This window comes from Apus apus, chromosome 1 (assembly GCF_020740795.1).
Source record: "Apus apus isolate bApuApu2 chromosome 1, bApuApu2.pri.cur, whole genome shotgun sequence".
NCBI classification, from domain to species: domain Eukaryota; kingdom Metazoa; phylum Chordata; class Aves; order Apodiformes; family Apodidae; genus Apus; species Apus apus.
In genome coordinates this window covers 7,106,587-7,121,535 of record NC_067282.1, presented here as the reverse complement: position 1 = coordinate 7,121,535, position 14,949 = coordinate 7,106,587, and the positions used below count along the sequence as shown (strand labels likewise).

The window sequence follows — 14,949 nt, the reverse complement described above, 5'->3', positions numbered from 1 at the left end:
TGCAATGTAAAACACTGTTTTTTTCTGCAGAGACAAATCCAGTACATGAAAGATGCCTTTTAAAAGTCCTGCTTTGAAAATTGCTGTCTTTGCTGCAAGATAATTGTCATCATCTCCAGAATGATTCATTTTCTACCAGTAAATTGAGGTTCATATTTCTCATTTTTTTAAATGTATATATTATTTTAAACCCACACATTATTTGCCAATGCCAATAGCAAAACTAAGTGAAAGCCACTGCTTTGTCATATTTATTTTTTCAGATCTGCTTTCTTGATCCTTTTGCAAGAAGATTCCTACATACTTTATTGTAAAAATCAGCATCTCACACACACATATTGCTCCTGTTTAGTGTATGCACACTCTCCTGTTACTGCTCCAGAAGCTTTTATTCAGAACTGGTTTGTTTATTTGGAAGCCACACTTCATTCCACTCAGTAGTGACTAGTGCTGATTGATTTGAAGTATTGGAGGGTGGGACACTTCAGGTTTGCTTGAGTGATTGATTAGATTGATTTCTACTACTAGTAGACTTTTTATGCCAGTTTGGAAAAGCCAAACAGCGTGGAACAGAATAACCATTTGCTTGCACTTACAGAAAATTGGGATGCTATCCAAGCACTCAATACACTCCTGAATCTGTGCTGAACTCTAAAATCAATATGAGATTTATTCCTGAAAAAAATATTTCTAGGCAAAATTATTGTCTAATAACAGCAGAAATGGTAAACTGGAGGGAAAGGTCTGCTTCCTTGCATCAGACTAGAGGACTAGGATTCAGCTCCAAAAGGCTGCCCTGTTTCACCATGCAAAAATTTATTTTTCATTAGACCAACATTATCTACTGCACATTTTAGCATTGCTTTCAGAAACTGCAATATTCTGCAAGTTTAACTCTGTATAAGGCTCTGCCAGCCACTGTGATTTGCACCTGTAGGGGACGTTCCCCTCTGCCTGTGTTATACTGCTATCCTGGGATGGCACAAGATGCCCCTGAGATGTTTTCTGCTCTCCTTTCACTACTAAGGCAGCTTCACAACCAACCTGCATTAGATGGTTACTTTGCAAACACCACAGAGGAGTGAAATAAAGCTTGGACTTTGTCAGCTAAAAGAGTAAACAAGCTGAAAAGCCACATCATAAAGAGTTACTTCTAAAGTAAAGGCAATTTTCATGTAAAGCCATAAATAACACATAACAGCAGCAAAACTACTCATTGCAAATTATCTGGTGGGAGCAAGTGATTAGGAAATGAGAGAAAGGCAATAAATGAGTGATATTACCCGAAAAATAAAATGTCAATATAATAATAATTTAAAAGAAACAGCAGCAGAATGCTGCCTCTAGGCAGCTATGACTTGCATGAAATAATTTCTCACATAATAGGTAACTCAAGGTCTCAATGATCTTGGCAAAGTTAAAGGGATAACTTTCAAGTAGAGATGAACATGACTCATTCTTTTTCCTGTATGCACATAGATAGCTTTTGAACTCAAATAAATGCTACTTAACTTTTCAGCTTCATTTTTGGTCTTTGGAATATACCACTATTGGGGATTTTTTTTTTTCCAGTTGATTTTTAATTAATTTGTATCATTTTCAGAATACTTTGTAGTATTGTGTTAATGCTTGCTTTCTAGTGTCTGTATTTTCCACGGACATGCTCTCCCTGAACAAATTCCCTGTGAGTTTTCAATGCAGAGAGTTCAAGTAATCTCAGGCTTGTGATTCAATATATTGGAGAATGATTTTTTTTTTTACCTCTCTGGGAACAAAATGGATCAGTGTATCAAGTGACTCATTAAATTTAAAAAACCTTCTCAAACAATCTTAAATTTTCTTATTCTGGTTAAGCATACTTAAAGCTTCAAATTATTTTGAAAATGCTAATGTACCACAGTGAGCTTTCATAACAGAATATACAGTTATTTAAAATTTCTCACACAACAGGAAAATTCTTATAATCTTCCCTGGACCTAAGCAGTCATTGAAACAAATTGTGAGCCTCTCATCTAAAGAAATACCCAGAAACTACTATATAGATTACTAAAGCCAGTGAATACATACAACTTAAAAAATAAATACATAAATGAATAAAAGTGTAATGCAGAGTAAAAATAATCTTTGCTTGGAAAGCTTGAATAATCAAGTCTAAATCCAAACTATGGATTTTTTTCTATCTGAAGTATAAAGCAAGCACACATGCATAAAAGGGAATATCCTTCACTGAGATAATGCCCTCACAGGAGTTTAAATGGTATCATAGTGATAAATTCAAGAAAATACACTATTCTAATTTAACTGAGCTGGCATCAATGCAAAGTTTTTCAGACACTTATATTTAAATAAAGAGTCTAAGATAACAATATGAAAATATGAGTTTCTTTGATAGGCACCCAGAGGGAGCTAAATGTGTAGTATTATTTCAGCTTCTTTTCCTAATCATGGTGTAGCTATAAATTGAAGAAGTTAATTTCCCCCCCCCTCACTTATAGCCTCTTCAATTCCTTTGTCTCCCCTTTTGTGGCTTTTCAGCTATTCTGTTGTGACCATTAGGATGAGAAGTGCTGCCACTCCACAGCTGGGAAAGGGTGCACGCTCTGCACAGCTGCAGCAATGATGAAATACAGGGCAAACCTTCCATATAAACAGAGGCTCAGAGGAAGCCACATGCTTTTTTAGCATTTGCTGTGGATAGCTCAAACTCTTTTGGCAGCAAATATTCTGAAGCAGTCCAGATCATCTCTATCTGGAGAGGACAACATTAAACAGACTAGTCCCCCTAATTCTATCACTATTTTTAGGAAAACCATGGGCAGCTCACCTCTTCCACTCCACCACACTCCAAACCTGTAGCAATCCAGTTGTTACCAGCAATAACAATAAATAAAAGTATGTTTTTCACATCTCTAAGAGGGATATAATATTAACAGCTGTTCCTTCACTTCTCTAGCCAATTGTTGTCAGCAAGACAGTTACATGGGTTTATTGAGTTTCCAGTCCCAGACACTGAATGTAGAGAATGACAGCTAACAACACTGGGCAGAAGCTTCTGTCCCTCAAGAGGTACAGCCCTCCCTCTCCCAGATCTTCTGCCTTTCCACACATAACTCCAGACTGGCACGTTTTGTACTTCTACCAAGCACAGGTGGAACAGGCCCCCACAAGACGTGCAGAGCTCTACAACCTGGAATAGTTTCAGCATAATGACTCTGACAGAATAAGAACAAGGAACAAAGTTTTCCAATGATTAGTTATATTTTAAGTGCCAAATTAGGGCTGCTCTGAGGTGACTGAAAGTCACATGCTTTGGGTGAGTAATATTACAAAAAATCAGGCTGTTCCAAGGAATCTTAATTTAGGTCATTGAACTAAAGCAACCAAATTCTGCAGTTGTTTTGGAGAATGTTGACCTGTTATTTCAGTGTCACAATTAGCAGGACTGCACACTAGGCTCCTTCAGCTCCTTTCATTAGCTCACTCCTGCACAACCAAAGGTCAAAGCAAAATCTGGTAAGGCCCAAGAGACAAAAGAAGGCAGACCTTGCATTAGTCATTGCATCCAGAGCCCAAAAAGTCTGTCTTTCCAATGCTGACAAACCTCTCTGAAGGCAAATAACATCCACTATTAGTGTCAACTCTGAACTAAGATGTGATTGGAATTATAAAACATTAGAGAATTTCCTGCACAGTGATTGCATGCACTACACCTGTATTTTCAAGGATCTTTGTTAATTTCCTTTTTCATTTTACAGAACTTTGTGTTACAGATACACAGAGTATTACACTGCCAAGACTCTATATGGATACTCAAGAGATCCATTTTTCAAATGATCTGCATGTCAGTAAAAAAGATGAGATTCACATTTTCAGTTTGCTGATAACTGAGATCCATACACAGATATTTGTGTCTCTTGTAGGCAGACTATGCTGGCCTCTTCCAGGAAAAAAATCCTGTGGGTGAGCTTTATTGCAATAAACACCCATAGGTCACTATTCTACGATAAACCCGATATAATCTAGTCAATAAGGATTCTACCTTTGAATTATACTTTATTTCAGTCTGAGGCTCAGAAAGCTCTCAACAGTGAAGAAAATACCTACAGTTCTGCAGAAATAAACACTCAGAGAGCATCACTGGATTTGAAGGAGCTTGGCAGATACCTGAGGGACACTCTAAAAGATTTACTTTCTCCTGTTGGAAGATGTCAGACTACTTCACTGGGGTTGTTGATGGTTGGATATTGATTTGCTCACTCTGGGTTCTCAAAGACATCCATCTGTAGCATAAGCTTTTGAACTCTGAAAATACCTTTTCCTAGTGGCCACTTCCTGACCACTCCCTTCCACTCTGTTATTTCTCAGCCTCATAAAGGAAGACTTCCTTGCACTGCATTGTCCTACATACTCACTCCTGAGAGGTCAAAACGTACTGATGCATGAGCAATTGGTGTCCAACACCTTTAAAACAGGCAGAAAGCAGATACACTCCTGACTAATAGTGAAAGCCTTATCTCCCAGACACACAAGCAAACAGTGACCTTGGTGGAAGAAAAGCTAGACGTGAGCCAGCAATGTGCACTTGCAGCCCAGAAAGCCAATCCCATCCCGGGCTGCTTCAAAAGAAGCATTGCCAACAGTTCAAGGGAGGTGATCCTGCCCCTCTATTCCTCTCTAGTGAGACTCCACCCAGAGTGCTGTGTCCAGCTGTGGAGTCCTCAGCATAAGAAGGATGTGGAGCTGTTGCAGTGAATCCAGATGAAGGCCATGAAGATCATTCAAGGGCTGAAGCACCTCTCCTACGAAGACAGGCTGAGACAGGTGGGGTTGTTCAGCCTGGAAAAGAGAAGGCTCCAGAGAGACCTTATTGTGACCTTTCAATACTTAAAGGAGAGTTATAAGAAGGATAGGGACAGACTTTTCAGCAGGGCCTGTAGCAACAGGACAAGGGGTACTGGTTTTAAACTAAAAGAGAGGACAGTATGACTAGATATGGGGAAGAGGTTTTTTCTATGAAGGTGGTAAAACACTGGCACAGGTTGCCCAGAGAGGTGGTAGATGCCCCATCCCTGGAAGCATTCAAGGCCGGGTTGCATGGGGCTCTGCATGGGTGTAGATGTGCCTGGTCACTGCAGGGGGGTTGGACTACACGACCTTTAAAGGTCCCTTCCAACCCAAACCATTCTGTGATTCTATGATTGTATGATTCTATGATCTGTGCCAAAACAAGATGGATAGATAGACATGACATTGAGTCAAATTAAAATCCTTTTGTCATTGAATACAATCCAGTTCCCCCTGCCCTTCAGTATTCAGTGGAATGCACTTTTTTGTATTTTTCCAACTTCTGCATTTTCACAAAGAAAATTAGTGATGAAAACAGCATAATTAATAGAACAGTATGAACTATCTCTTAGGTTTACAAGGTACCAAATTAAAGAAAAACCCAGGCCTGAAATAAATACCTTACTCTACCAAAATGTACAAGGATTGCTTTTTCCATTGTTTCCTTAGGGTTTTTAAATTTTACCCCTTTAGTTTACTTATGATCATAGTTTTAGCCTTTCTAGTTCAGACTTGAATAGGCCCTTGAATTTAATGGAAATGTGGAAATCCAGCCTTTTAGAGAATAATCTCAAACTAGAAAAATGAAACCTTCTCATGGCACTTGATGTCACTGAAGTATCAAGTCAAAGGAAAGAACAGAGAGAGATTTTCAATCTCTCCACTGAATAGAGCATGCAGTGGTTACAGAATATGATTTTCAGGGTTATCACAGCACACTTCCAAATGTCATTATCTAGAATTTACACTTTTGGAATATCTTTAACCTGATTTCTAAGGAAAGAACTTTGCTCTATGAGCATCCATGCCTTTTTCTCCCTCAACAATATTAAGTTCAATAGCCAACTGCAACCAAATCTGAAAAGGTGAAGAGGAAAACAAAGCAGTAACTTAGCAAAATTATGTGCTTCATTAAAAATAGGGACATTCTGTGTCATAACCTGAATTGTTATCATAGTCCAGAGCATGCACAGGAGTACAAAAGAAAAAGAAGTGGAGACATTTAATGCATGTCTCAGTCTTGGGAGATTCTCAGTGAGAGCTTGACCTGTTCAGATACCGAGGTCAGTCAATCTCACAATGCAAATTCACTAGGAACTAGATGTCTTCAGTTCCAGTGTTGACAAAATTTAATTTCCTTAAACAGTCCATTCCACAAAAAGTAATATACTTTTATACAGATACAGAATGAAGATAGGTGCTGAAGCATCAAAATGTTTTGTGAAAACAGCTTTACTAATCATAACTGCCCTCTTTTTGTCTAACACCTAAAGAACAAGCAAGGTTAGATGAGCAAAAAAGCACTGAGATCTGAACTCAGACATTGAACTCAGCATGAATCCAACATGAATCATTAAGTGACCTACTGTCTTTCTTTACTCTTCTTCAAGTTAACTACTGATATTGGCTGATACTCAATCAACTTCTATTAAAATCCTCTCTTCACCGACAGTCTCTGAGCACACTGCTGTACCAAACTGTCCTCCAGCTCAGAGAAGTTAGGTCAGGCTTTGTCACAGAGTCTATTAAATTATCTCCTAACTGACCACTGATTTACAAGTGTAAATTGGTCTCTTGATAGTCCTGGCTACATTTTTCAAGTCCTGCAGTAATGGAAGACTAAGATCACTTCACTAATATGAGCCATTTTATGTAGAGTTTCCTTTTTATGTTATGTTTGATATTCAAGCTATAGCAAGGTAATGGCTTATTTTAAGGAATTTGCTGTAAGTGTACATTTGGGCATTGTATTTTATTACAAATTGCCAAGTCTTAGCCTACATCTGGATCTGTATCTTATGCCTGTAAGTTAGCAGAGAAACTAACACATTTTCTGAGGTAGATGAAGGAATGACAATTTTTATTTATTTATTTATTTACTTATTTATTCTTTTTAAGGAGAAGAGAATTGTTTTTATAGCTCTTAGCTGTGTAATTGTGTTAGTCAAGTAGGTTCTTATGACAGCTTTAAATGAGGATCACTTATTTAATTTTAACAGTGATTCTCATGGCCTCTCACATAGATTGGTGATGGTACCTGATAAATGTCTGGCACAGCTGAAGAAGAGTGAAAGGATGAGAATGTGCCACTAAGGAGGGGTTGGAAGCGGCGTACTTACAACTTCTTTGATTCTTGGAACAGCATTGATGACAGCTTTAAGATGGATCTGCCTCAAAGTTATTGTTTCTGTGAACTCTAGCTGAAGCCTTTCAAGCTCGAAATGACAAGTCTTGTTAAACTGTAAACTAGGACACAACATTTTAAATAGAAACAACTCAACAATGTTACGTCAAAGAGAAAAAATAATTAAAAAAAGCTTTCTACACAAGCCCACTGTGTCCTTGCAGTCATTTCCTGCTATGCCAGCTGGGTCTCAGGCAGCTCAGTGATGCTCAGCAAGCTCTGCATTGTCCATCCCCACAGTTTCTTAGCAGATTTCCTTTTGGCATTTTTAAAACTCTGCTGGTCTGCTCCTTACCTCCACATGGGACACATTCTGCCAACACCTGCACAGTGGTCCTGTGTTACCCCATGGGATGGAGCCATCTCTTCATCCTGTGGCAAGGATCATACCTAAGCCAGTAACTCTCCTCAGAAATACATCCCAAAAATTCATGTCACTTGTGGATGAAGACGACCTCCTTCAATCAAATTGATGGTATTCTTGCCAAGTCTGTAGGAAGTTGTTCTGAAGTAATCAATCCCTTACCACCTTCTTTTTCATTCTGCTATTAAAATATAGAAGGAAGGAGTGCAAAAGCCCTAATACACCTTCAACCAATTTCTCTTTTGCATTGTAAAATCCTCTACTACTTAAAAATGTGGATAAATATAATGAAGAAAATATCTCATGGCTTTTGATAGCTTGGACACTGGACTAAAATGCAACATTTATTAACAACTGTTTGATATGGGCAAACCACACTTTTCTCTCTCAACAGCAGCAACCTTAATGCATTTTCCAGCTTTGCCATTAAATACAGAGAGATGATTTTCCATCTAATTTCTAAAAGCAGTTTTGTGGAAGAAAATGGGTAATCAACATGGAGAATGTCTTTCTTCTGAAAATGCTTTTAGTCAAACATAAATGACAGCTATTTAAAGGCAATCACTTGTGTTTTATATCTCACACAAAAACCAGCAGCCACAGTGCTCTGCCTTTGAGACAAAACACTGATACATGTGACAGAACATTTCAAGCAGTAATAATCAGGAGACACAGATTCAGCAGCATCCAGAAAACAACAGAAATATCATCCATTAAAAACTGTAGCCTTTTTTTGCTATTGTTGTTCAGTCTTTAACAGATATAATCTGGTCTTGTATTATATTGTTAGTATCTAATTATCTGCATCAGACGGGTACAGGAGATGCAAATCACTTTTCTTCTGCAGTATGTACACTGATAACTTACACACCTATTAAAAATAAAGGGTTTTTTCAAAATATCACCCAGGAGGCATGTGTTCTGTTCAGTGACCTTTGGAAACTCTAGTCCAATGAATAACTAGTGAAGCACAAAGAAGTTGAGGAACAGTAGATAAGAAGGGCCTATAACCCTATATGTTATCTGTTCTGAGGATGGCTGTGGTAAAAAGATATACTGCTCTTTCATAATTTGCCTGAGAGAGCAAATCAATAAGAACATAAACTTGTATCCCTTTAAGTTGAATGGTTGCGGAATTCATTATCCTGGACAATTAAAAAGACAACATGCAGAAAAAGTGCAATGAATTGTATGATCTAAGAATCTAATGTCATGGTAGTTTGCTACCTTACAGGCATTCGTTCATATGGCATCAGTCACATCTTGGTAAATCTGGCCTTGCATGCAAGCATTTTATGTAGAAAGAAGCCTAACAATGTTTCTTTTGAGATGACAATACTTTGTATCACCAGAATGTTTGTAGAATATTGAAGGAATTCAGGAATGACAATCTTGCATCCATTAGAAATCTTTTTAAGCACTATGACACATGACAAAGCTTAGACCTTCTTTTTCACACAATATAAAGCCCATCTGGTCTTGATCTTTTGGCAAAGGAAGTCCTCAGTGTAAAGAAAACAGTTATGTAACCAAAAGCCAAGGAAAAAACACCACATCCAGGAAGATATGATGCAACACAATCTTTAAATATCCCCCCCCCTTTTTTTTTTTTTTCTACTTTTAAACCAAACTACCAACAAAGTCTTCACTGCCAGCCTTGATTATAGCTCTTGTAATTCAGACTTGCATAAACAGATTTACATAGCCATGGTCTATAGCTTTTATACAGTCACTTGAACATGAAAACCCCTTTTGCATTTTTTCTTTTATAGTATAAAACTACATGTCTTCTATTATGCACACAGGCAAGGAAATTAAGGAGGTTAAAATAGAAAAAACCCACAATTCCAGTGTACAAACTAAAACAGAGGTACCAAGTCACACAGGCTTTTGCCAATAATCAAACACTCAGTTGAGCACTGACATAGCTATGGGGAAGAGCAGCACTCTGGATACTGGTCTGCATGTAGCTACAGCTGAAGCTTTTTCAAAATATTAAAGGCTTAACCTGTTGTATCACTCACATTTTCTAGAAAAAAGAGTGAACATCAGTATTCAAACCATTACTAATGGTAATGATAAAGTACCAATTACTTTTCATTAAATAAGTAATTGCATTATTTTTATTACATATTATATTTTTCCCTGCAAGAGAAGAATAAATTACACTTACCCTCTCCAAAGTAATTTCTTCAAATTCATATTCAATTTCTGTTCCATTGACCTAAAAAAAAAAATAAATCAGAACATTCCTTAAATGTACATGGAAGGTAATTTGGTAGGGATACTGTACAGATATTACAGTATGATCACCTTACTGAAGCACATTATTCAACAAAGAAGTGAGGTTATCTAAATTAGAGCTTACTTAGTTCCCCTTTGCCTTGAATGTGTGTAATCAAGCCTATAAACTTGAAAACAGTGACATTTCACTATGTGAAACACTGAAATAAGTCACATAATATGACTGATATTTGATATAGTCTGTTTGTGGACTTTGTGCAAATGTTTAAATAGTTTCCAAGGTAACAGTTTCATGTCAAAAATAGCAGTGCTGTTTCTAAAAATGATTCTCACAAGTGGAAGAAAGATTAATTATTAATTGCCTTATGAGGTCTAATTGACTTTGCAGTACAAAACTAGACAGGAAATTCAGAGTGTTTATGTAAAAATCACTCACTGATACATATATTGAAATACTTCTTGTTTCCTATATTAACCTAGGGCAAGAACATGACAAAGGACCTTTGCAATAGACAGTTAACTGGCAAAAATGCACAAAATGTTAATGCAATCCTTACACTGAGTTTCAGTGTCAAAACAAATTAAGCTACAAAATGTAGAGCACCAAAATGGATTGCACTGGACAAGAAATCTATCAGCTGAAGACATGACACTGATTTAAGCAGTATTCTGAAACCTTCTGTTCCAGTCTGACATGGATTTTTTTCTGTCCCTCTAGGAATCTCACTTAACATCTTTTTTTAGCTTCCTCATCTCTTAAATGGGTAGAGTACCACATATGAGAAAGCTACAAGGGCTGGTTACATTGTAAGTAAACTGCACAGTAAAGAAAATACTTCTGTTCTGACATCTCAGAGGAATTTGAAAGTGTGCCTTAGGTACAGCTAGTCAGATTTTTTAATTTGGCCAGAAAATATTAACCAAAAATAAAAGATATTGCTCATGAATCTCGCTGGTTTAGTTTTCGTGATTATAGGATATTTGAGGATATTCCTGGAAAATAGTTTTGCTTTAGTGTTTTATCTAATTTATACTTAATAAAAAGCCAAACAATTTTGTAAGGCAAAACTGAAGTGAAGCATTGGACCTAATCTTGGAAGAACAAATTTGTTATTTTTCAGAACAAGAACATTTATTACCCCTCCCCACTCCTACCTGCTAATTTTCTATATTAGCTTTCTAACTGCAATCAGAAAATACTGTACACAAATCATTCTTTATCTAGTCATGCACCTTTCAAATGTAATTAGGTACTTCTCCTGTGAATATTATAACTAGGTACATGTATCTACCAAACAAAAGCTTCCTAAAAAAGCCACCAACTATTTAATTTGTCTGCAATTCAAGATCTGATAAACCATGAAATCAGTAAAAGAAATACAATCCCCATATAATCTGTGTTTGAAAGCAAGGAGGGAAAGAAATCTAAATAGATAATCCATGCTTAACAATAAAAAGAAAACACGGCATCAATGAATAAAATATTTAATACATACAGAATAACTGTATTTTTTACATCATACAATCAGGTTATCACATTATACTACACTAAAACCAGAGGTAAAAAAAACACTTTAGGATATTTTCCTGCTCTATGTTATCATTTTAATGCTTTCTGCATAGAGTCTTTCATTAATGTAGGCAACTTACTAAGTATGAGCAGTTTTACAGTTATCCCAGTTTTTGATCTTTCTTGTCCAATGATAATGAAATCATAGCTATCTTTATGTCTCTGTTTTCATGAACTTTTCTTTTATCTTAAGGTGGTGGATAGCTCTGATCTATGTCTTCAATTCCTCAGTCTTGCTCTATAAAGCCGTCTTTGCTTCACTGCTTATAATCACTTTTCCTTTGCATTAAAAACTCATTAGTGCAGCAAAATGGGAAGAAGAGGGACATGAGAAGTGAGCAACCTCTGTATAAAGATGAAAGGAGAAAACAAAAGCTGAATACTCATTTTGTATTTGCACACAAATGTCTTGATCCTGATCATCTGAGGGGTTCCTTTTATCATCCACAGTCACACTTTCAAAAAGGTCTTAAATTAAAATTGCCATTAATCCAGCAGAGATCCATTACCAGGTTCCATAGCAGCTGGGATGATATGGATTAAAAAGTTGGTTTCAATCCAACTCTTTTTGTTATGTAAGCATACATATCTACATATGCACTTAACTGCTCTGCTTTTCTTGCTGGTTGCTCAGAAGATGAATGCAGTTATTTTGTAAAGGACCTAATAAGATATTGCATCCACCTGAGGCAGGTGGAATGATGATGTATGCTGTACCCTTCATTGTTAGCACCATTTTATTTCATATTTAGACTCTCTGGCTCCACCTACACTGCTAATTTAAACTCAGTTTTCAGCCAAGTCTCAGTGCTTAAGGCTACTACTGTCTGGAGCCTACTGGAAACAAATAGCCAAGGAGTGAGACAACAGTTAAGCAAGAGGAGAATCATGGCTCAGATGCTGGAACTGGCTGGTCAGTCCTCTCCCTTAGTAGCACCCTGGCATACCCTCTGGTTTTGTGCATTTTAACTTGACAGTCACTGGCCTTACAAAGCACTTTAAAGAAGATGTCTGAACCTGCAACTTCCCATTTCTTGCAAGAAGCAGGAACATGTTCCTATGTCTCTGTCTTTACATAAGTTTTCTGAATTCTGCTTTTATATTAGATTGCAGCAAGAACACAAAATGAAATTTACTATGGCCTGGATGATTTTAAGTAGCTATGAAAAAGTCCAAACATTTTCATCCACAGCCAAAATAATCATCAGCATTTCCAATTCGATTTGGAAATATTCTTTCACATCATTCAGCTGCTCAAGGTTGAAAACAGATATCTTTAATCTCAACTAAATTTTCATATATATAATTATAAACTCTGAGGTAGTCATGTAGCTTTTCTTACTCGATGAGAAGAAACAGGCACTTCTAGGTCTTAACTCATTTCATCCTACACTAGTAATCTCAGGTAGATGAATTGTGCCCTTGAGGTTTCCTTTCACTACTTACAGAGTCTAAAAACAACATGTAAAGTTTGATATTTGCCTGAATTCTGTTTTATGTGCAGTACTCCTAACTGTAGACTGGTAAAAAATTTCTACTGAAGGGTTGCTGTATGTCTTTCATAATTATACACCAGTGAAAGGAGAGATCTCTGGTTTAGCAGCAGTTCTAATAGCTTTTTTAGGCTTGTCTGCACCTGTGAATGGCAGCACATGTACAGCTTGATATCCAGCACCTGTCTCCACAAGCCCAACTAGTTAGGATGTCCACAAGGAAGAATTAAAACTCTCTCTGTTCACACAGAACACAGAACACCAAAACAAGGACCTGACAAACTCAGGTTTTTTTGTTCCCTTACATGAAGAATTTTACTCTGACTTTCTGGGAAACTTCTCTCTTTTAGTGCAGTTTAAGGATGGCATGAGTGGCAGAAGCAGTCACTTAGCAAAACAGATTATGTATGATAGATGTATGATAGATTCCCAAAATCCTTGAGAAAAACATTCTGTTGGGTTTTTCATTTTCATATACTCTGACATTTTCTTAAGACTTTTATACATTTCTTTTTTTTTTTTTTTTCTCTCATAATAATTTGACATTTGTTTTGTACTTCTGCAATTATTTGGTTTGATAGACCTGTTTACACTCTAACAAGTAAGCATTGCCTAATTCTTTCTTGGTATACTTCTACACATCTACATCTGCATCCACCCACTTAATCAGATAAAGATGTCATAATATGGATTTTAATTATAAGGGCTGCAGTAACAACAGCATCAAAACATTGACAATTTATACAACTCTAGTATTTTGAAACCACTGCACATATTCTTTCCAATAAAATGTATGTCATTAGAGCTATTTGTTACACTTAGTCTTATTTTCAAGAAGAGATTGTTTTACCTAAAAATTACAACATCTGTAGACTTTTATTACATACAAAACCTGTTTTAATTATATGTAATTGGATATTGTTTTTCAGCTGTCTTCAAGATAGCAGACTGCTTCTTCTACTTTCATTATCATAAAATAGGAAGATAACTGCTATGCCACTGATTTTCACTCAACATGCACATTTTATTCTTTTGGCTGTATAGTTTCACTTCACCAGAATACAGGATTGCCAAATTCTTGTTGTACAAGAAAGCCTAGGATATATTCATCCTTTACAAATTTCCAATTTGCTGCATAATTAAGATGGTTCATTTTATACTTCAGAAATGTCAAGGCTATTTGGGTAATTTAACGAGTATAAGATTTGAATGAGCCCTTCATTATTTATGTTTTATCAGCAAGACCAAAGACTGATCCTTATTTAGCCCTTTGCCATCTGCAGATGGAGGTTATTTCTTCATTAATTGTCAATGGAAAGCTGCTGATGTCCTTTTGATAGTGTTTTCAAGAGCATTAAGTTTCAAGAGCATTAAGTATATATAAATATACACTCTCCTGTATTCTGTGATTTCAAATACAATGATTTTGTGTTGTGTCCTAAAGAAGCTGCCAAAAAGTTTTTCATACTGCTCTTCTTTATTTGAGTCAGTGCATATTATTGGCTTTTTATATGGGACAACCCACATCTGTTTTTAATCACATGGCATAACTAAGCCCACTTCCTTCTTTTCACCAATATTTCATGCAGGAAACATGGACAATAAGTTAAGCTCTTTGAATTAAAATTTACTATAACCTAAAACTTTCTTGTCATAATACAACTGTTCTGGTGTGAAGAATGAAAGACCACATGGATTTGAAATAAATTTGGACTTTATCAGGAATAATTCTTACAGTATATGTGGGTCCTTCCACGGATGCCTATGGAGCACTCAACCTCCAGCCATTGTACATCTTTTAGGGAAGATGTCACCCTCAACACACAATTAGAAGAGCTTCAAGAAGCCAAATCCAGCTCTTGGTCAACACCTGTAACACAGGTCATGATCAACTTGTACCCTGCTCAAAGCGTGATTATTTTTGCTCATTCTTTTCTTTTTAGATATCTCCTATATCCTTTTCCAGGACTTAGTTTTTAGTCAGCCACCTTCTTAATTTTTTATGTACCATGCTCATCCTTTCCTCTCT

At 36.5% G+C, this 14,949-nt stretch overlaps 1 protein-coding gene across 18 annotated transcripts in view; it reads right to left on the bottom strand.

Annotated features, from left to right (window-relative positions):
- The window catches only part of DLG2 (discs large MAGUK scaffold protein 2), a 1,033,121-nt gene that overhangs the window by 386,235 nt on the left and 631,937 nt on the right, over positions 1–14,949 (bottom strand). For all 18 annotated transcript variants that reach the window (XM_051620514.1, XM_051620368.1, XM_051620405.1 and 15 more), the window contains one exon: positions 9,787–9,837. In XM_051620514.1, the coding sequence (XP_051476474.1) occupies positions 9,787–9,837 (51 nt within the window). The remainder of the gene's footprint in view (positions 1–9,786; positions 9,838–14,949) is intronic.